Source organism: Propithecus coquereli, unplaced genomic scaffold (genome assembly GCF_000956105.1).
Source record: "Propithecus coquereli isolate 6110/MARCELLA unplaced genomic scaffold, Pcoq_1.0 Scaffold42, whole genome shotgun sequence".
Classification (NCBI taxonomy): Eukaryota; Metazoa; Chordata; class Mammalia; order Primates; family Indriidae; genus Propithecus; species Propithecus coquereli.
In genome coordinates, this window is record NW_012149952.1 from 10,394,370 (window position 1) to 10,416,995 (window position 22,626).

Sequence of the window (22,626 nt, forward strand, 5' to 3'; positions counted from 1 at the left end):
TTGACCTGCAATTAGACACAGAGAATGAACTATTGGGATATGGAGGCAGAAAATAATTATCAACAAGAATAAAAGACTTTTAAAACATTTCTAAATTTTATGCATGTATACACACTTTATTAAATTTGCATTCTAAGATATACACAAGGCCAGCATTTCACAAAATTTATTATTCCAAAAGCAGTTATCATGAAACACAATGATTATATAAGTTGATCACACAAAAACAGTATCTACAGGATTTTCTTATTGTATCACTTCTTGTACTTGTTTTCAAATAGAAGCCTGAAATTATGATATAATATTAGAATAGGAAGAAAGAATTTTACTTTTATAACAATGATGACTTTCCAAATATTAGACTTTATATAAAAATAAAGGGGTACTGTCAACAAAGCTCATCTGTGGGTTAGCATATCTCTTTTACTTATTTTAAAACAATCCCTGTACAAACTTAACTTCCTAGTCCATATAAACAATAAAAACTAAAAACAAACCTTGGCTTAAATAATAAAGTGAATCATCTTGCCTCCTAGTTCTCATACCATCAGAACAATTTCAATTTCCTGCCCCAGTTCTACCCCTCCACCGAATTTCAAAAACAAATTTAAATTCATCATATTTCAAAGTAATTTCTTAACAGTCCTAAATCAGAGCCCAAAAATGATGGCCAAAAGTGTCCCTTTAAGGCAAAGAAGACAGTAGAGTGAAGGTGGATAAATCTCCTGTAAGACAAAACCATCTATTGTCATTGTAGAGGCAGAAACATTTGGACACAGATCTTTTCCAAACAGAAGAGAGATACCAAATACCATCAAAGAATTTTTTCTTTATAATGGCATACTAGGGGACAAGCTTCATAATAGATATATTTATGTTAGGTTTGAAGGATTATGGGCTTTGCACAGGAAAGAGCAATACAAGAAATAAAGCCATTAATGGCTGTTATGATTACAATTTAAAATAAAGAACACATCTGATGCTGTAAGAGCACTACTGCAAGTTAAGTGATGCTCTCTTGTAATTGAAAGAGAATGGGTTTCCCTTCAAGCCATACACTGTTACTAGTCTGTGAATACCTTCAAAGCACATCATCTTCCTTTAACATCCAAGGATCTTTACCTTCAAAAGACACAAATGCAGTAGTTTTCATTTTTTACATTCATTTAAGAATGTAATATTATGATCCTAAGCAGGCAAATTTGCATATTAAACACAGACAATCCAACCACAATGTCCGAACATTAAAAGAAATCTATCACGACAGACATTTTACACAGCTACAAATAATAAATAACACAACAAGAGACTACACTCAGATTTCTTAAAAAGCTCAGTCAGGAATTTTCTCTTTGAAAAATTAAGTAACTTATGGTACCTCACACTTACTAGCATGTACACTGTTCATAGCTCAGCTTCTTAAAAGCAGAATGCACAGTAACATTGACTTTTTCAGCTCCTAAAAGTGTCCTTGTAGATATTAAACTGCCCTTATTATTAGGCAGTATGAACAAGAACTGGATTCTAATTCTGGTAGCAACGCAATAACCACAACACCAATCACCACACGACAGAACAAATGCAACGACAAAAAGGAATCAGAAAAAAGCAGCAACCAAAACAGTATGTGGCAATCACATACATAAAGCCCCCTCTTTCACCCTACCTTATGATATACATCCCTTACAGCACGACAATGTACCCCAAGGCACCCAAGGCCTCATAATACCACCCGAGACACTGACAGCTCCATGGATGCTTTTGTACACAGTGGTTTGTATGTTAATAACATTATTCATTCATTTGTAGATGCTCCACACATCTGGTCAAGGCAGGAATTTCTTCTCCTTGATAACACCACCTAGAAATATCAATAATATTTTATATATTCCTGAGGGCAACAGGTTTGGGGAGAAAAACATCAACTGTTGTAGCAAAGTCATAAGAACCTGTGGTGACTAATCTGGGCATTCTGTAAGGCCATTTACATTCTCAGCACAAAAATCAATCCTCACCTCATACACTCCAACAGCAAAGAAGCAATAAGGGTAGTAATGAAAGCAACTGCGTGTTTTTTCCCCTCTGTGAGAAATGGCATAAGCAGCTCAAACAGAAAAGGGAAACAAAACAATGTACTTTAAGCTGATGCAGAAAAATAAAAATTTAATATAATCCAAAGCAATTTGTGTATTATCGTGAAATAAAAAGATGTGAAACTATGTAGTCAACTGAGAACAAAAAAAATCTCTCAAGCAAGAGAATTTCTGATCAACTCTGTCATATCACTGCTGGAGAAAAGAACCATTATAGAGAATACACATTAGTGCCTTCTTTAAACATATAGACTTGAAAATAGGTGCTCTTTGAGGCACTAAGAAAAACAAATATCCTCTAAGCAATCAAAAATAAGTATTTGAGATGTAGTCACTAAATCCAAAACGAGATCAGCAAATATAGAAGTTAGTAAGGTCACTACAATCATAGAATTGAACCTTAGAGAAGAGAGATGCCAAAAAAATAACAGCATCAGGATAGTTGAAATCTGCAAAACTTTAATCCTCATTATGGATCAAAGTTCTTTGCGTGCCTCACTAAATGTTTTACGTAGGAAACAGCAGTTAAAACGCTGAATCAGAAATGGTTAAGTCAATTGGGTGAGAGATCATCCATCAAGATGAGCGGAGAGCATGGATTGGAACATGCTACTGGAGACTCTGCGGTAGCGCTGCCTTTAGCCAGTGAGTCTGAGGATAAGCCACTGCTGCTACTACTGCCATCCAAAATATCTGAACTGAGGACAAAGCAAAAAGAATTATAAGCAGATGCATCTATCAGGGTAAACATAACATGCAACGACATAGTTTCAAGAACTCACAAATCAGTAGAGCGCTTGTAAATAATAAAAAGCATAAAAGCGCAGCAATGAACTATATAACATACTATATTTAGATACCTGTGAAATTATAAAGTTACAGAAATCCAAAGTAAGATTTTCATGGTCCTGTATCATTTGAGTGTCCCCCTGGAGGCACCAGATTGTCCAACATACAAGGATTCCTCTTGACGTTCCATAGTTTCCGTGAGGGAGTTCCCTCACCCCCAGATCAAGAGATTTCTATCCTTCTATTTCTCTTCTTACTTTCCTATCAGGCTTGGAGTAATAATGGTTGCTCATTGAGGTAACCATCCTTGGACTGCCTGAAGCGTTCGATCGAGTATACTGCTTGATAGTTCCTCTACTCTAAAACAGTCTTTCAACTGCCCTAGAGTTGACCACTTCCCCACTCCGAAAGGACCTTCAATTCAAATGTATTCTTAATGATTTCCCCCTCTAATTATATGCCTTTTATATTCTTCTCATTTTATAAAATCCTTACACTGTTTCCTTTCCTCTTGCTTTCGAAACTCAAAAGTCTCTACTATCTCTAAAAGACTCCTTTTCTTTTTTTCTTTCAGTTATTCTCCAGTTAAGCTTCTAAAATGAATAGTCTCAATCCATGGTCTTAATACCCTCTTAGTTCACTGCCTCCTTAACCCTGACAACTGGCTCCTGCTTCCACCCTTCCACTAAAACTCCTCCTCTGGGCATCAAGAGCCTCTATACCCAGCCCAGGCATACCTTCCCCATCCAGCCGAGATACTCACTGCTCCCAACAATTAATCTGGCCTGCCTCATAAACCCAGCTTCATACTTCAGCATGGAATTGAGAGACTTGGCAATTTTGCATCAAGCTGCCTTTCTGGCTTTGATTCCCATCAATCCAATATATAAAGCTCTATGCTTTATATTTGCTCTGAATTCACTCATTCACTTATTCTAATATTTACTGAGTGTCTGCCAAGTGCAGGAAGTAGGCTAGATATTAGAAATATAATGGTGTTTAAGACAGACATGGTCCCCGCCCTCATTGAATTTATAGTATTGTGCAGGATACAGACATTTAAACAATGATGTGAATAAAAGTAGAATCATAATGTCATAATAAAGGAAAGATACAAGGGGATATGAGAGTATATAATGTGGGTAACCTGATCTAATTTGGAGGAAGAAGGAAAGGCTCCCCAGAGTGATATCTGTGCTATAATCTGAAGGATGAGTAGGCACCAACTAGGTAAAGTTTGGGAGGAAGCAAGGGTAGTTCTAGGAACCAAAAGCAGGCTAGTGTGGCTGTGATACAAAGAGTAAATAGAATATAGCAAGAGAAAAGCTGAAGAGGTAGTCAGGCAGTTTTAGAATTTACACAGACATACTTCTTATTTGTGAAAAGGAAAAAAGCATAGGATTGGAGAAGGAACTATGAATCGGGAAATATGGGTTCTAGATTAAGTTTGGTCACTAGCTCCTTTGCAAAAGCCCATTCTGGTCTAACATGCTCCAAGTCAAAATGTTATGCACCTTTAATATTATCATTTTTATGAATTTCCAAGTAAATATATTACCAACGTTTAGTAACTTATGGCAATTTGGAAATTTCTAGGGCTTATACCACCCTCAATGAAATATGTCCCTATTCCCCAACCCCATTTCTCTGTGCTTCCATTTTTCTTCAAAATGTCATCTTGTTCTATTGCCTGTGGATTGTATTTAGATGGAGACAACCTAGAAATAGTCTTCGGAAAAGTAAAAATAAAAATGGAAACAGTATATTCCACACTACTCCTACTCTGTGCTCACTGCTGTCAAATGCATCATTAATAATACCACTTTTAAGTAATAAGTTCGGAAAATTTAGCTGGCTCTGATGTTTTTTCAACCAAAAGGCAAAATGGGTCTAAAATATGAATTATTCAAACTACTGAAAGAAAGTTGCACAGATAATCCAAGAAACTGGAAAATCAAAAGACCTTTCTATTTGCCTTTGGAACATATGCGATTTTTCCTCCTGTAGCTTTTTGCCTAGACTAATATCAAAATGAATTTACTTTCCTAAAGCACATACTGGCCAGGCAGCTGAAGGACATGCTCTATGCTACTTGGCAGGAAGAAACAGGGTTAGATTAAAATTTGGCCACCAATCAGATAATCTGAATATAAATAAAAAATTCCTTATTCCAACCACCAGACTTATGCTGAGCTCTGGGTTAAAAGATTCCATTTGTAATAAGACCTGCTTGCTTGAGTGAATCCTATGTTCATTCAAAAACACAAAACATGATTCGTGCAGTGAAACTAGTCTTCTAACACTGTTAATTACCTTAAGAGAAATGAGCTAATGGAAAAGTTACCAAGAAAATTAGAAAAAAAATAAACTTGAACATTTCATTTCAGAATTTCTTCTCTATTAATAAAATACAAATGTATGCAATTTTGTTCATAACAGAAAAATAGCATACTCACATCTCGTCTCCACTGCAATTTAGATTCAGAACTTGGTAAACCTTTAACCAGACATTTTCACTAAACTAAAATCTAGTTTCTGTTTGAATTAATTTGGCATGACTACATATGGTCATGGAAACAGAGACTACAGGTCACAAATCACCCATTGTTATTATATCCATATTAAGCAAGACTTATGCGATTTTTTAATCCACAGAGAGATCAACTGTACAAAAGTAATTTTCACAGTGTCCACTGTTAAATCTTCTACCAGAGCTTTAAAAGCAACAAAGCCTGGTCCAATTTGAGTTTCTCTCTTCTTCCTTTCCTCGTGTTAAGCTCTGATGGAGGTTCTAATGAGCCTTACTTAAACTGACGGCTGAAAGCCAGACAAGAGTAGAAAAGGAAAGGACCCCAGGCAATTCAAATTGAACATAGGAGTACCTGAATCAAAACTGAGCTAATTTATTCCAGGCACTGTATATACATATTGAGGCTATATTTGAACTACACAACCAAAAGTACTCATGACTTAAAGTAGCACCCTCTGTCTAGAAAAACTAAGGGTGAAAGCATAAGCGAATCATTAAAATATTCCAATGATAAAGTAACAACAAAACTAGGATGTCCAGTGTGACTCATGCTATCACCCCACCTGGCTGAGCCACTTTGTACCTTGTCCAGTCAATAAGCTGGGTTCTATCACATTGATGGCAGGCAGGTAAGTGCCCTAGAAATTGGCTGCAGCCCTATCAAGTCTCAGTATATGGCTAGATTTTAGCATAAGGTATGATTGCAGGATATCCTCACGTCCCTTGTTGTGGGCTAAACTGATACATATGGTATGTTCTCTGGTCTCTACTATCTTGCCTAAGGAGGGCCCAGCGTTATCTTTCTGAATAATCTTTTAAGTTTTTAAGATCACATATTTAAATATGATCATTTCCATGGTTTTGATGGAGATAGGAGTTTTAAAGTTTCAGTACAGATGTCTAAGTTGCTCATATAAACATCTTTAAGGTATATGTACACATTCCTATTATTTATTAAATGAATCATGATTATTTTTTTATGCTCTGGTTTCTCTTCGGAACAATTCTTTTGCCTTTTACTAAAACTTATTTTTGTACCTGGTAACACATATAATGTTAAAAATGTTTGAACCGCTAAGATAAATCTAACGAAAAATGTTAAACCTATTGCATTAACACTGATGCACTGTGTAAGAAAATTCATGGGAGAATTTTTCCTTTTATGTAGAAGAAATAAACTACCACTTAACCTTCACTGTATGGCCAGCAGCCCCTGAAAACTGCTCTATTTGATATAGCATGCTGCAGATACATGTAGTCTTACTCCCAACAGAATGAGGAGCAGAGCATGAGTTCCCAAAATGCAAAAACAATCAAAACACCATGCAAAGGTATATTTCTGAGTTATGCTCAAACTCTTGATGTTCATAATGACCAAACGCAGAATGACATAATTTCTGCCTTGTAGTTGATGATGTTCCCCAGATTTGGTTGGCAAAGATTTAAGAATGTTCATTTAGTAAAGAAAAAAAATGAAATCGAAAGTATGCCCATCTCGACACAAACTTCAAATGGATCCCGACTAACATTTCAAATTTAAATTATACCTCAAAGATGTCATATTTTAAAGATTATTATCTAATATATAAACTTTAATTGAAAGGTTATAAAACTCATATTTTCCTTTCCTTTTGTGGGGTGGGGCAGGGAACAAACTATAAAGATTTAAATGATGAGATAACATCTACTAATGATCTGATCCGTTTTCCACTCCCTAAAAGGTAGCATAAAAATTGTTTCCTCAGTCATGGAGATTGCCATCCTTGAAAATAGAAACCAGAATACAGCTCTGTCCCCATTTCTTAGAATACGGATGTCTGATTCTGATAATGAAACTACATTATAGATAGAGAAGAGGGCTGGACGTGGTGGCTCATGCCTGTAATCCTAGCACTTTGGGAGGCCAAGGCAGGAGAATCACGTAAGGCTAGGAGTTTCAGACCAGCCTGAGCAACATAGTGAGACCCTGTCTCTACAAAAAAAAAAAAAAAAAAAGGAAAAATTACTCAGGCATGGTAGCACATGCCTGTAGTCCCAGCTACTCAGGAGGTTGAGGCAGGAGGATCACTTGAACCCAGGAGTTTGAGGTTGCAATGAACTATGGTGACACCACTGCACTCTAGCCTGAGCAACAGAGTAAGACCCTGTTCCCCCCCACCCACCCCCCAAAAAAAGACAGAAGAAAAGTTTCTGCAAAAGCAGGATCCAATTTTTACATAAAAGGAATAGTTCATATTTAAGATCTCTTAATTATAGATATAAATGTCAGCATCATTAACATATAAGGTAGCCCCAAAGTCTTAGTACAATTTTAAGCTCTAATAACCTCAGAAGAACAGATACTATAAACTGACTAAAAACATTATTTGAATGTGTAATTACTTAACTATCTTTGACACCTAGGTTTGTGACTTTTGAGTAATAGATATCTTTTTCAGATTACTTGAGCCATACGTTGGCTTGTTAGCTGTGTGAGGCAACAGCTTTTTACGTTTAAGGATCAAAAGTTTTCTTCATCACCACTGTCGACGTTCCTAGGGCTCTCCTAGCCAGTCACAGGTCTACGGAGTAGGGGGGTAGTGGCAACAGAAGTCGAAGTCTCACAATAGCCGCCATAATAGACTGCTTAGGCTGTCATGCTCAAAGGAATAAACGTCTGGACAAGGACAGAGGATCTTCGTATACCTTTCCTTTCTTATTTGTGTGAACCTGTTTTAAGGCATCTTTCACAGTCACCCTAAGACAATATAAAAATAAATCACCTCACCCCGCATGATGTTAGCTTGGCAAAATACTGTTGTATCTTTTTTTTTTTTTTTTTTTGAGACAGAGTCTCACTCTTTTGCCCGGGCTAGAGTGAGTGCCATGGTGTCAGCCTAGCTCACAGCAACTTCAAACTCCTGGGCTCAAGTGATCCTTCTGCCTCAGCCTCCCGAGTAGCTGGGACTACAGGCATGTGCCACCATGCCTGGCTAATTTTTTCTATATATTTTTAGTTGGCCGATTAATTTCTTTCTAATTTTAGTAGAGGCGGGGTCTTGCTCTTGCTCAGGCTGGTTTCTAACTCCTGACCTTGAGTGATCCACCCGCCTCGGCCTCCCAGAGTGCTAGGATTACAGGCGTGAGCCACCGTGCCCGGCCCTGTCGTATCTTTTACTTAATTTGGTCACTTGGTTAGTAACTGGGTAAGCAAACCTATTTAGAGTCATATGCCTGTATTAAAAAACACTTTACCATAAAAGTGATATGTAGTTTCCACTAAGTACAGAGATTCATCCACTAGTCCTCTTGACAAACTTCAGAAGTTTTCTCTTTGCAATCGTCTACATACCTGGAAAGGCACTCTGCACCAAAATTAGCATGCTAAACTACCAAGGACAGACAGAGATGAGAGGAAAAAGAGACTGTGGAACTGAAAACAGCTAGAACAATCTAAAAGCCATCTGTTCCAAGGTTAGAACAGTGCAATAGATGTGTCTAATAAACCAGAGTAATCTGTGACTAGAAGTACAGGTTGTCTTACATAAAACAATGAATAAGTGATTTGGGAAGAAGGAATCCTCAATCCTTATACCTTGTAAGGGGCTTATACACTTCTTCCATTTAGAGGATATGATCCTGCTGTTTTTATTTTTTTGAGACAGGGTCTCACCATGTTGCCTAGGCTGGAGTACAGTGGCTATTCACTGGCATGATCATAGCACACTGGAGCCTCGAACTCCTGGGCTCAAATGATCCTCCCACTTCAGCCTCCTGAATGGAATAGCTGGGACTATAAGTGCACATCACTGTGTCTGGTGATCCTGATATTTCTAAAGTGAGTGTCCTCAGGGCTTTTAAAAAAGACCCTCAGCTGTAAAACTCAGGGAACCAAAAAATTATGAAAAGCACTACACAATTTAGTACATGGATACTCAGTAATGAGTTGATTAGAACATACTGAAAGATTTTAAAATATTACCTGGGCACTGCTACTATCCCTTCCTCTTCCCTCCAACATGTATGCTAGCATCCAAGTTCTCAACTTCAGATACAGGAAAAGAAATTAACTTTCTGACAAAAGTGCTGAAGGTCCTTAAGTTAGAGATCTAAACTAGGATGAGTAAGACTTTAAAAAAAAAATTTGTGGCCGGGTGCGGTGGCTCACACCTGTAATCCTAGCACTCTGGGAGGCCAAGGCGGGCGGATCATTTGAGCTCAGGAGTTCGAGACCAGCCTGAGCAAGAGTGAGACCCCGTCTCTACTAAAAAAAAATAGAAAGAAATTAGCTGGACAACTAAAAATATATAGAAAAAATTAGCCAGGCATGGTGGCACATGCCTGTAGTCCCAGCTACTCGGGAGGCTGAGGCAGTAGGATCGCTTGAGCCCAGGAGTTTGAGGTTGCTGTGAGCTAGGCTGACACCACGGCACTGTAGCCAGGGCAATAGAGTGAGACACTGTCTCAAAAAGAAAAAAAAATTTTGTCACTAGACCATAAGAATCAGGAAGTGTCACTATAAAAATGAAACCTTAGTTAGCATTGTGATGGAATACCACAAAATTTTCAAAAATATTTTATAATAACAGATAATGCTATTCATGCTTAAGAGAATGCTGGTATTCTCTGCTAAGTCTAAAAGATTTAATACAAAATGCACGCAGAGCAGCTACAATCAATGCATGCTACCCACAGCAACCCAGAGACTCTCACACCATCCAGCTATTGACACTGTACCACGCCATTAGCACCAATCGAGAGAGGCTGACCTACCAGGAGCTAGGAATGAAAGTGAAGGTACCAAAAAGATATACATACTTCCAAAGGAAGTACTCATGACTTTCAAATAATCTGTCTTTTCACATTATCTATACCTCCATGGACAGTTCTCTATGGGAGCATGGATAAAAAGTTGAAAATATTTTAAATTGACCCAAAATACTTTCGATGTGGCTCTTTTTAAATGGATTATACCCTAACATCCTTCTGATTTTATTTCATTTTTTACCATGAACTGAGATCAGACAACTGTGCAGCATCTGCAGATAGCATATTGGTAGTGCCTTGGAAGAGTCTCTTGGGCTGGCTTTCTGTCTCCATTTCACCTAAAACAGAAAGAGATGATGTTACTGTAAAACAATTTTACAAATACAGGCTTGGTGCTAAAATGGGGTGATCTTTGTTTAACCAAAGCTCAGAATACTTCCTCAAGCCATTACTTAAAAGCTATTTTTCCATGTGCTTTAACATAGAACTCAACCAAAAAGTCAGCAGCCCTGAAAAAAAACTTCTTATTCATTATATGTAGCATATGGATATATTCATGTGCTTTAATAGAAGAATAGTACACTGACTGCATCAGGCAACATGAATCAAGGCTAACCACAGCAGAAATGAAGTATTCCCAAATAGCTGAAGCTCACAGTGAATAATATTTTATGCTAGATGGTTAGCAAAGACTCTTGATTTTATGTATTTTAATATCTGAACATTTCCTGAATTGATGTCAAATGGGTTAAAAAATGTGTAGTCTGATAAATAGTGTATAAGTAAAAAGTTGTTTTAGACTACTTAGCGAAAATGAAGATTAAAAATATGTTTGAAAGCACGTCTGTAATTGAAAGCAATTATTATTCAATTCACAAAATTCGTATTGTACTGACCATGTCAATCCTACAGATTTTTCTCGGAACTGGTAACAGAAAATCTTTGCACCAATAGAAATAAAGCTTAACATTTTGTCACCAGGAATACAAAGACTAACAACCCTAAATCAGACAGAAAAAGGCCCTTTTAAAATAAGCTATGGGCTGGGTGCAGCAACTCACGCGTGTAATCTCAGCACTTTGGGAGGCCAAGGCTGGAGGATCGTTTAAGCCCAGGAGTTTGAGACCAGCCTGGGCAACACAGTGAGACCATGTCTTATTTTTTAAAAAATAAATAAATAAGAATATAATAAGCTATGATTTAAAACATGCACATTCCTTGGTTTTAAAGTTATTTATCTGAGCTTGAAAATGGATTATTAAAGATAATTTGATTCATCAGACTATCTACACCCCAGTAGGAAATTAGTAACTTTGAACTTAAAACTGTACAGCATTCTTCTGATGGAAAAAAATCAAGGAAGAATAAATGCAACATTCATTTTATTTCATATTATTAATTAATTCATATTATCTTTCCTCTGGAGCTATTCTGAAAATTACTGAAATTCAGGAAAAGTTATATTTTTATTTGTTTTTCTATGTTTTAATATGCAGCATTTAAAAGCTATTGCTGGGCTTTCAACTCCATCTCACTAGCAAAAGACTTTAGTCCTTTTTAGTAAAGAATCCCTCCATCTGCTGGTATATTTTGGAATAGCTATCAAACTAAATAACCATACTAATTCCAACAACTTCCTGCAACAAATTTTATGTTAATAGTAATAACTTTATCTCCAAGTGTTATTCACTTAATAGCCCCTGAGAATGTTTCTAGGATTATAAATGACTCCTTACAATATTAAGGAAAAAGACTATTTATAAAATAAAACTTATACATTAAATACAAATACTGTTACCATATCAGGATCTATTTTCTAGAGCACACCATTTTTAATTTTAAGTTGTCTGAAATATGGCACTTTTTGAATCTGTGTATGATTCTATGACCGGAAAGTTTTCACCAAAGCCACAAGTACATTGCTTTTTTAAAGCTACTGTTAAAACTCTTGTTTAAAATGACACCTAACACTTGCAATCACGTGGTTATATGCTCAGGAATAATGACTAAACCTGTGTTAAATTTCTTCGCCTTTTTAAAAACAGAGGCCATAAGGTGTTCTCTATAGCATCTAAAACTAGCATTGATTGAGACCATTTTGGTTTAGTGCTTTGTGCTTCAAAATAAGGTCATTAAGAGAGCACCTTGTTATATAAAAAACTCTATAGCCTTGAATATAAGGCAATTCTTGCTTTGCTGAGGCATAATTTGATGACGGGGGGTGAACCTCATCTTATATTTAACCATACAGCATGTTTATGGATATATTTGCTAAGACATTACCATATATTTCTGCAACTTATCAACTACGCACCTCTTTTATATTCAGGTCACTGAGAGGCAATATTTTTGGAATATATAATGAAAATATGAATATATGAATAAGATTCAGTTAGGAAGTGTAATAAAATATATACATATCAAATAACTAATTTACAAAATTGAGAATCAGCAGTGCATACATTGGGAAGAATACTTTGCATTTCTTTAGGAAAAAGGAAAGCAATGCCATACGCTCATTTCAGACAGAAATTCTAGTTTTTAATTCATGCCTGGCTACGTTTAAAACTAGAAGTGTGAGACATCTTTTCTTTTTTTCCAGATTTACTGAGGTATAGTTGACAAATAAAATTTTATATATTTAAGGTGTATAGCATAATGATTTGCTATATGTACATGCTACGAAATGATGACCACAATCAAGTTAATTAACACATCTATCCAGCTCACCTAGCTACCTTTTGTGTGTGTGTGTGGTGAGAACTTTAAGATCTACCCTTTTAGCAAATTTGAAGTATATGATCCAGTGTCATTAACTGTAGTCACCATGCTGCTACATACCTTTTCTTTTAAGAGGACCAAGAACACTGGGCCTAATGCACTTGACTGGACTTTGACTCCTCCTGCTTTGATGAATAAACAAAGAGGATAACATGAAGTACTTCCAAGATGCAAGATAAATAGCATTAAAGCCCAACAAATAAATAAAATTCATAGTCATATAGGGGGAAATGGAGAATTCTTACGTAACTGACTAACTGAAATGCCAATGCGTGATTTGATCTGGCATATATGGCAATCTGGAATAATATGGTATTTTAAGCCATTTAAAAAAATCATTCTATAAGACAAAATACCCATAAGAGTTTAAAGAAAAACATACCTTATTAAAAAGTTATTTGGATTTTGACCAGTCTATGATATTAAAACATTTTTTCCTTATCCTTAAAAAGGATATATTATCATGTATGCATGCCTCTGTGTGTGTGTGTGTCCCTTCTGAATATAAATCAACACTAAGTCTAAAAAAAAAGAATCTGGTAAAATGTTAAAGGTAGAATATAGGCGGTGGGTATATGGGTGTTCACTATGAAATTCTTTCAATTTTGCTGTATGTTTAAAGTTTTTCATAGTGAAATACTGGGGAAAAAGTTAATCTGAGAGACAAATGTAACGAGTGGCCCGTCAACCTTATTTAAAATTCAAATTTGCTTACCTCGAAAATCGTCTTGGACTAGGAACTGGACTTGGTGGCAACCCACTGCTACTCACAAACATTTGTAAGGATGGTGAAAAGCATTGCTAGAAAAAACATATTTAATATTAAAATAGTTCTAGCACTCCAGTTTTCAAAAGGCTTTATTCATAATGACAGAAGCAACATCCTTAGACTAGCTTAGCTATGTGTCTGTCTTATACATATTTTTTTTTTCAAACTATAGATTTTCACTAATTTCCTTTCAAGTGTCTAGATCCTTTAAAAGTGAGGTGATTTGCATATATGTGTTTTAGAGAGTAAACAGCTTAGTGTGTGAAAGAGAATTAATACCTTGTCAATCATCCTACCTTTCCAAATCCTCTGGTGGGTGAAGGGGCTGGAGAAACTGGAGTGAAGTCAATTCTCTTTGGAGAATATAATTTCTCTGGCTTGTCAAAATCACTATCACTCTGTAAACATAAAGTGTCATCTCCTTATAACAAATTCAGCACATCACAGCTCTTATTTACTACTATAACACACCTACATTTTTCGAGTAGAAATAAATGTAGAGACTCTAATATTCTGCTAGGAAAAGAGAGATCCAAAAAACAAGTATCGATTTGGAAGCAGAAGGGACAGAAGTGTGTGAAAAAGTTTATGAAGCCAGTGAATGACATATAGGTTTCTGGAAAAACCAAGCAGACATGGGCAAACTTTACCAGGCTCAAGCTCTCATCCCATGATTGGCTTATCTGCATTGCCGTTTGCACTTCCCTAAAAGAAACAAAATGAAAGGTCATCAGTGTTCACAAATAAGACATGTCTTAGGCTACACTCTGCTCTTACGAAACACTAACCTTTCATGTGCAGTTTCTCTGTTCATGATATCCAGGCCTTCTTCCTGCAAAAACAAACATATGTGCTAAAGATGTAATTTTGATTTTTTATTTATTTAAAATTAACCCAGAACTTAGCAATAAAGATGTAACTTCTATCCATAGAGTGTTCAATTTCAAATAAAACAAAAAGACTTTTCTACCTCATCTGATATAATCAAACTAGAGCAGAACATTCTAAGATTATCACCCATGCCATATCTATATTTTATCCGCACACTCAGAAGAACTGTAATCTGTCTCCAACTAACCAAAGTTGCATCCTAACTCATTTTTAATATCTAAATCTTCAAAATGAAAATAAAAATAAAAATAAAAATTTGAAATCCAAAAAATTTCCAATCTGAGCTAGTAAGTAAAATTTACCCTTTTGATTTGTTGCAGTCTGCTACTAGGAATACGATTAGGTGAGGATGACAGCAACTGGAAAGAAAAAGTAAACATTTACTATTTTCTGAATCACAAAGCAGCAGTCTGCTGTCAGTACTGGTGTACAACCTCTTCCAAGATAATTTTTCATATTCTTCTTAGAAATTTAGCTCTTTAAATCACTGAACATTAATGCACTAGAGGCAGTACATTCAGTCTTTAGAAAGTACACCAGGTGTCCAACCTCAAAGCACCATCTGTCGCTAGACAGACACTGACTTTAGCACTTTTCCCAAATGAATGCAAAGCTGCGTAAATTTAGGGAAAAAAAAGACTCTAGGCCTTCAAAATATCCATTATCCCACTTATCTAAAATAAGGGACTATATGAGAAGGGAAAGAAAAAAATACCAATGTTATTAATTTTTATTACCAATGCACCAGTGGAGGAAGACAGTCTAATAAGCTTAGTATAATATTTTGTCTATGATTAACGTCTATAGAGAGCACTTTAAAATTGCAATAAGGAGATTTTGCTTACATGATCTAAATCAATCCTAAAATTTGATCACTAATGCTATCACTACAAATCTTACTAGCTAAAGAAAAATCAATGTAGAAAGACAAGGTGTATCTTTAAAATAACTGATGCTTTCCCTTAGATCATCATTTTTTTCAAATTTCAAAATATTAAATCATCATTTTTTTAAATAACACAAAACAAAAATGATTTGGGGGCCAAATTATGTTCCTTCATAATAATCATAATCTGGTCACAAACTGTAAGATACAATTCATATCAACAGATCTTTGAGAGGTCTAATAGCTATAATATAAACAACTACTATTCATTCCCTAATGAAACGCAAATAAACTTGTAACACTATTATAAGACAACTATCCTGTTTAAGTGGCCCTATGCTATGAAGACATTTGTGAATACTAATGTAGTGAGCAGTATAAAATGGTGATAGACTGCTCTAAGTTTTTTTAGGCAAAAGCTAATACAGGTAAAATTTTTAAAAGTTATCCGCTGAAATATGATTTTACCTCAAAAGATATCCCTTCTTTATCCACCCCTTTCTTCTACTTTTTCCTCTCCCAGGCTTCAAAAAGAGAAAAACTTTACCAGTAAAATCCATTTAAAAAGTATCTTTTTTTCCATTATGAAAGTAATGCGTGTTTACTGGTGAACGCTGCGTAAGTCATTTGAAAAACACTAAGCTACGATGCAAGCAAATACAGCAGGAAGACTCTCTAACAGAATAACGTGGAAGAGAGCCTGGATGTGTCAGTCAGAGAACCAGAGACCCAGGAGGCAGTGAAATTATCAGAAAAGCCAATATGAGAATGGCCAAAAACTGACTGGGGAAAAAATCAGAAATTTAGATGCAACATCTACATAATATACAAATTGACAATTTTAGACAAAACTGGAAAGTAGACCAGAAAGAGGGACAGAGAGCAGCAAAGCTGTGTCTAACACCAGAAATAAGAGACTAATGTATTATATGGAAAAAAAGGCAAGCACTCCAAGGAGATGCTGGCTAAACGGGTTAAGTAAAGCAAAGAGCTCAAGGGGGAAAAGAAATGAAGCCCCCGACACTGGCAGTTAAGTGGGTATTGATGAATTTTGCGAGAACAGTTTTTTTATAACAGAGTTGTGGTAGAAGCAGTGTGATTACGAAACAGCCAGAAATGAGGAGACCAGGAATTAGAGGCAGTGGAGTGTAGGTTATGCTTTGAAAAAGCTTGGAGAGGGGGAGGAGAGACCTATGAAAAAGAAAACAGTTTGTTTTCCCCATATTGGATGCGTGAGTTGGGAGAAGGTGGAAGGAAAAGAGCCGGTGAGGAAGAGAGCAAAGACAGGAGACAGAGAGGAGACAATAGACCAAGCAAAGCGACAGGAAAGTCAAAAGCTTTTATGAACCATTAGGGAGAAATGCCATATGTGAAGGTAAAGACACTTCAAGGCGAAGAAAGCTGACATTTGTACAAGATAGGTGTCTGTCTTCTCTGTGAGGCAAGAAGGGTCATCTGCTCAAAGTGAAAAGTGGTGACACAGGAAACTGGCAGAGACTGAAAACCAAAAAGATTTAAAATATTGCTGTGGAGAACAGCATGGGGCCAGGGGCACCTTGAACCCGACATTCCCCAAAAGAATTCATCTTCTTCCCCTTCAAACTACCAATACTCTCTATTTCTGTTCTCCCTATCAAGGCAGCACTATTCTCCTGGTCACCAAGAAACAAAATTTCAGTCACTTGGAGTCTTCCTTCTTCCAACCCTTATATCTAATCAGCTGGTGGCCATGAAGATTCTACTTCTGCATGCCTTCTCCCTAGAACCCTCCTTTCCATTTCATTTGTCGACACCTTCCTCTTTGCAGGTTACCCTGAGACTCAGATAAGCGTACTAAGATTTATAAAGCATACCGTGATACAATGTACATAGTGTAATTAATATTATGATAGTTGCGGGAGCCTGCCCAGAGGAGATACAAGGATTAAACTGAGTTTTGAAGGACCAGAAAGCTAGAAGGGAGAGGGGGACGGGGTGAAGGCTAGCACAGGGATCAACAAAGAGCAGTGAATCACCATGGCCCCTTCAGAAACGAGGTATTTCAGTGCAGCTGGAGCAAAGAGGTATTTGTCAGGGAGCAGCGAGAGATGAGCCTAGACCAGAGTTGGTAAGAATCTTCACATCTTACAAAAGAGCTAAGTGAAGTGTAAAGATGCAAATTCATTTTCCCTTCTTGGCTGTGCTACTGTTATCAGAAGCATAGCTGTCTAACACCTATAAGCATTTTTCATATATTCAGCAAAAATAAATAATATTTTTCAGTATCCTTAGGGAAGGAGGTGAAGTGAATCAATCCTCCGTACAGCTAACATTTTCCCCTTTAAGTACTTTTAGCCACTTCAGCTGGAAATCTTTCTAAAATGTATTTCCCTTTCTTAAACAGATTATACCAAGTAGAATGGCACTGGAAGATCTCTATTCTAATACCAGCTCTGCCACTTACTAATTGCATGATTCTGAGCAACTCACTTACATCATTTGGGTCTCAACTGCTGCTTCTTTTAATTGGGAAAAATATCTCTTGCTCTGCCTACTTCATAGGGGTTGTTATGAGAATTAAATGTGTGAAAGTACTTTGTAACATGTAAAATACAAGTGTAGGGTATTACTAGAATTTAAGACAAAGTTAATGACCCTGGTATCCTTAAGAACAGAAATTATTATATGGTTCTATGCCGGTGACATCCTCGGGGTAATGTTAACAGGCTCTTAGCCCTTATACTAGGCCACAAGCTAATTTTTTAAAAACCTCTGTCTGCTTTTCAGTTTTTCCCTCTCCTCCTTCACTAGCAGCTATTAGTATACCTTTCACCCAAATGTACCTCTACTGTTTGCTTCTTCTCACACATTGTTGGGCTGGAAGCTTATAATTGTGCATAAATTTTAGATGATTCAGAGGTCAGAGAGACTGTCCTATAAATAAACTGATGAACGTTTGTGCATAGACTATGGAAATCTACTTCAGCCATTTAGAGGTCTATTTGCTTACATCTCAGATGTCTTCCAGATAATTGAACCTGCCGGATAAGTGAGCTCCATAGGTGAACTGCTATTATATAAAAACCTCATCATAACTTCTCCCAATGCGGCCAACTAATAAAGCGATCCCCAACAGTTCTGGCTATAGAGAACAGTCACAGTCACCAACTCCTCTGAGAATATAAATATAAGCATTTTAAAGGAGTCTTTACTTTGGAAAACCAGCATTGTCTAACAGACAAGTGTCAGAAACAAATACTCTGTTGCTGTTTAAGCAATTTTTGCATTCTGGGACAAATAAAGACCACTGTTCTTAACTATAATTAGAAGTTAATCCTGACTTACCTCACAACCATGATGCAAGTAGTGACAAATACCAATTAACAATTTTTAAAAATATATAAGTCCCATGGCAAAGAAAAAATTTTTAACCAGGTCTCCTTTCTGTACCAAAAGCTGAATGGCCACAGCATAAGCAGTAAACAAGATAGGTAAAATAATATATCTTTTCTTTTTTAAACAATTGTGCCTAGCACATAATTTTAAGAAAGAACTACATTTGCAAGTGTCTTCCCCAATCTAAATCATTTCAGATACTTACTTCGATACTTACCAAACTGTGACGGCTCATAATTGTTGTGCTATTCCTCCGAGTTCTCAATGTGTATGGTTGAAAAACCTGTGAAAGGTCACTGAAAAATAAAAAGAAAATTATTAATGTCTTCTAATTGAAGACCTCTTTCAAATATATTAGCATAAGTTCTTCAGTTAACAATGAAATCTTCGATGGCTCCTCATTTCGTACAGAGAATGAACTCCTCACCGTCCTCTCTGCAGAGCTTCCCAACTGGCGTGCTGTGGATTACAGGTTTGCCAAGATATGATCTCCTCAGTGGTTGGGAGGCAGCTCTGAGAGGTGTGGGGCGGAGCTCCAGACTGGTTGCTTCTAGCTGCTTCTGGTCAGAGCTACGTCCCCAAACTGGTTACCACCAGATATGAGAAGCCTCATCTTTTTGCCCCAGAGGACCTACGGGTATTACTGTTCTTTGTAACGTGTGTGTCATGACGTGAAAAGGGCTGGGAACCCTGTCCTAACACATGAGCCCGATCAGCACATCTCCCACTACTGCCCTAAACATGTGTCCTACCTTTAAATGCCATTGTTCAACTGAATAAAGGGGCAACATGAGGTTTTGCTCATGTTGCCCCTTCTGCCTCAAATGCCTTCGCTCCTACCACCATCTGTCAAAATCCTTCCTGTCCTTCCACACCCATCTTGAATACCATGCCCTCCATGAAGGCATGGCACAAACCTCTCTTCATTCCACAAACCTAATGCAATCATTCCCTCCTTTGACCCCAGAGAGCACACTGGGAGATGAAATGCTTCCTGAGACACCTACTTCACCTCTCACTAAAGTATGCGTGTGTCTTAAACCCCTTGGTACAGAGGTGTTTCATTCATCTTTGTATAATATCCCTGCAGTGCCTAGCAGAGTGCCATGCCTACAATAAGAGCTCAAGAAGGATTTTCAGACCTGAACTGGATCAGGCTTCCAGGGATCACTGAGATCACCTAAGTCAGTTCTCCTACTTTTTAAACAAGAAAACAGAGATTCAGAAAGGTTAAATGACTCATTCATGATCATAGCTCATTAGTTAAAATAGGGATCAGGCCGGGTCTCCTCACTTTCTTCTGTCACATCATGCTACCTTTCCAGTAATTACTTCAATTATGACTCAAAAAACAGTATGTTTTTTCTACAGTAGTCACAATGCAGGTCACTAGGATTGCCCAAGTCCCTAGCAATTCCTTTCTTAACATATTTAAAAGGACAATCAGAAAAAGATCAGTTTATTCTTATAGTATCAAAAATAAATGCAGGGCCAAGGGCAGCAAGAGGAAAGCAAAAAGTCACTTCATCATTCCCTCAGTTTCAAGATTAAAGAAAAAAGTAAACCTGTTTCAAAACACGAATACTACCATCAATTCGACAGACAAGGATTACTTCTTTCTTTGCCTTCGCTGTGCTTGATTAATATGTTGTTGGCTAATTCCAGTTCCATCCCCTTTTTGGACTAATGCCATTTCTACAGGGTCTCACAAATTGGCTCTCTACCTAAGATGAATTGTCTACTCATAAAAGTGAAATGCAATAGGCTCAGGAGGTGAGCAGACCTAACCTTCCCTGATCACAAGATTCTACCTTAAAATCGACCCCCTGGGGACTTATTCACATGAAAACACAAGACCCCACCACTAAAATCCAAGGGTCAATTCTCTCCATTGTTTTCTAAAACCTGTGTTTTCACTGACCTAAGCTGCAAGCCACCCTTCTTTTTTTATTCACTGAAATGCATTTCAGGCAGTTTTAGAATCTGAAAACATTAGGACAAATCCAAATCACTTACTATGACGTGAACACACCATTTAATTGCAAGTTATTAGATAAATTGTGATTTATTAAAGTAAACCTCTATTAATGCCAGGGTTCCTAAACTAAGCTTGGAAATAGCTGCTCTAAGAGACAGGTATCAAGTTGCAAGTCTAGTTCCAGGGGCTTCGGTCTGACATTCCGTGCTGTAAATTAGGCAGAGCAAGCAACCTGTCAGAAGAGCCAGAAGCTCTCTGCAGTTCCTTTTAGAGTGGGACAACACGGCTCCAGGTAGAGGGGGGCCCTGTTTCCCCGACACTGCCCAGAGTTTGGGGTCAAACTTTCACTCCACCTTGGGACTCAAGGCACTGTCAAGCAAACAAATCCCTACTCCCTCAGTTTGGAGCGCCCAAATGAGCTCAAACTCGCACTTCAGGGAAGGAAGACTGCTTGCACCGGGTCAAGGAGCCCCTGAACCCCGTACTCCATCCTCTCCAACCCTGCTCACCTGAGCCCATGGATCAGGGGAGCGCTGTTAGCTCTCCTTAGGGTTCCCCCATCAGATGTGTCAGGCTCAAAGTCCAGATCCATTTTCTCCTGAGCCATGTTGAGACTTGTGGGCAGGCACAGCGGGCAGCGCTCAGCTCCTGGTGCTTAGCTATGGACTCCCAAGACTCTCACTGCAGGACCGAGCTGCTGGGAACTGGCAGGCAGCTGGGGGCGGGGGCTAAGGGGCGGAGGCTTGGGGGCTGGGGGCGGAGAAAAGTAGGAGAGAAGGAGGAGGGAAGGAGGATGCTGATGAGGAAAGGAAGACAGTGGTGAGTAAAGAGAGGATAGAGAGATTGTGGTGGAAGGTGGCAGAATGAAGGAAGAGGATGGATAAAAAAGAGCGATGGAGGGAAGACAAGGATGGAGGGAGGAGGGAAACGAGGACAAAGGAGGGAAAAGGATAGATGGAAAAGCAGGAGGACAGAAAGGATAAGAGGAGGAGGGCAGAAGGGAGAGAAGAAGACGGAGCAAAGGGGGACTGAGGGGATGGAGGAGGTCGGGGGCAGGGGAAAGAGTAGTACAGAGGCGGGAAAGAAGAAGTAAGAGGTATAGGGAAAAAAAAAGAGGTATAGGGAAGAGGAGCGAGGAAGGAGAAGGAGAACCGAGGGAGAAGAGGAGGGGGAGGAAACTAGACAGCGGCGGAACTCATGCTGCTATCTTTCCCGCCGAGGACCACAAGCGGGACTCGGCTACAGATGCCGTGGCTCTCCGAGCAATGCTGCAACCGAAGACCTGACAGTCGGGCAGCACCTGGCCGGGCTGCCTCGGCGGCTCCAGCTCGCCATGCTCGAGGACCCGGTCCAGCCCCCCATGCTCTGGGATCCGTTCCCGGAGGCTCCTCAGCCCCGGGATCGGTGCTTCTCCCCTCCCTGCTCTCCTCCCGCCTCGAGGACAGGTGGAGGGGTTCGGCCTCTCAGTCGCCGCCGCGGTGCCTCCTCTTCCTCCCTTGGGTTCTAATGGTCCGGGGTAACCCGTTAGGGCCAAGATCGAAATCTACAACCTGCAGCCTCTTCCGCCTCCCACGCTTCAAAAGCTGGAGCCTTCACCGGGCCAGTTCCGCGTCCGGGCGCCCAGCGGGTCCTGCGCACGCGCCCGGCGGTCGCTCCAATGGGCCAGCGAGCACAGAGCATACGTGGGAGCCCCGCCCTCGCCACGCCCCCAAAGGGGCGGAGCGTTTCCAGGGCGCCCGGCGCCTTTCTCTATGGCATTGGCCCGAGTACTCTGGCGCCCGATTTCGA

At 38.5% G+C, this 22,626-nt stretch overlaps 1 protein-coding gene across 8 annotated transcripts; it reads right to left on the reverse strand.

Annotated features, from left to right (window-relative positions):
* Window positions 1-453: 453 nt before the first annotated feature.
* Window positions 454-21,696, reverse strand: FAM122B (family with sequence similarity 122B). Of its 8 annotated transcripts, none has more exons than XM_012653499.1 (10): window positions 21,348-21,578; window positions 19,078-19,156; window positions 14,902-14,958; window positions 14,497-14,540; window positions 14,359-14,413; window positions 14,005-14,106; window positions 13,655-13,740; window positions 13,000-13,061; window positions 10,400-10,496; window positions 454-1,861 (listed from the first exon to the last, which is right to left on the reverse strand). In XM_012653499.1, exons 1-10 carry the CDS (start codon window positions 21,443-21,445, stop codon window positions 1,792-1,794), a joined length of 750 nt encoding a protein of 249 aa, XP_012508953.1. In that variant the 5' UTR covers window positions 21,446-21,578; the 3' UTR covers window positions 454-1,791. The 8 variants fall into 8 exon arrangements, with proteins under 8 accessions (XP_012508953.1, XP_012508952.1, XP_012508955.1 ...); XM_012653498.1 differs by having other exon boundaries at window positions 13,000-13,064; XM_012653495.1 differs by lacking the exon at window positions 454-1,861 and adding an exon at window positions 2,567-2,791.
* Between the last annotated feature and the right edge of the window lie 930 nt (window positions 21,697-22,626).

Excerpts from the sequence above, each read along its gene's own strand:
- FAM122B (XM_012653494.1), bottom strand. The coding sequence starts at position 21,445 with ATGGCTCAGGAGAAAATGGATCTGGACTTTGAGCCTGACACATCTGAT. Across the intron at positions 14,414-14,496 it reads AGAGAAACTGCACATGAAAG|GGAAGTGCAAACGGCAATGC; the intron begins GTTAGTGTTTCG and ends TGTTTCTTTTAG. Across the intron at positions 13,065-13,654 it reads AGTCCAAGACGATTTTCGAG|CAGGAGGAGTCAAAGTCCAG; the intron begins GTAAGCAAATTT and ends TATTCATCAAAG.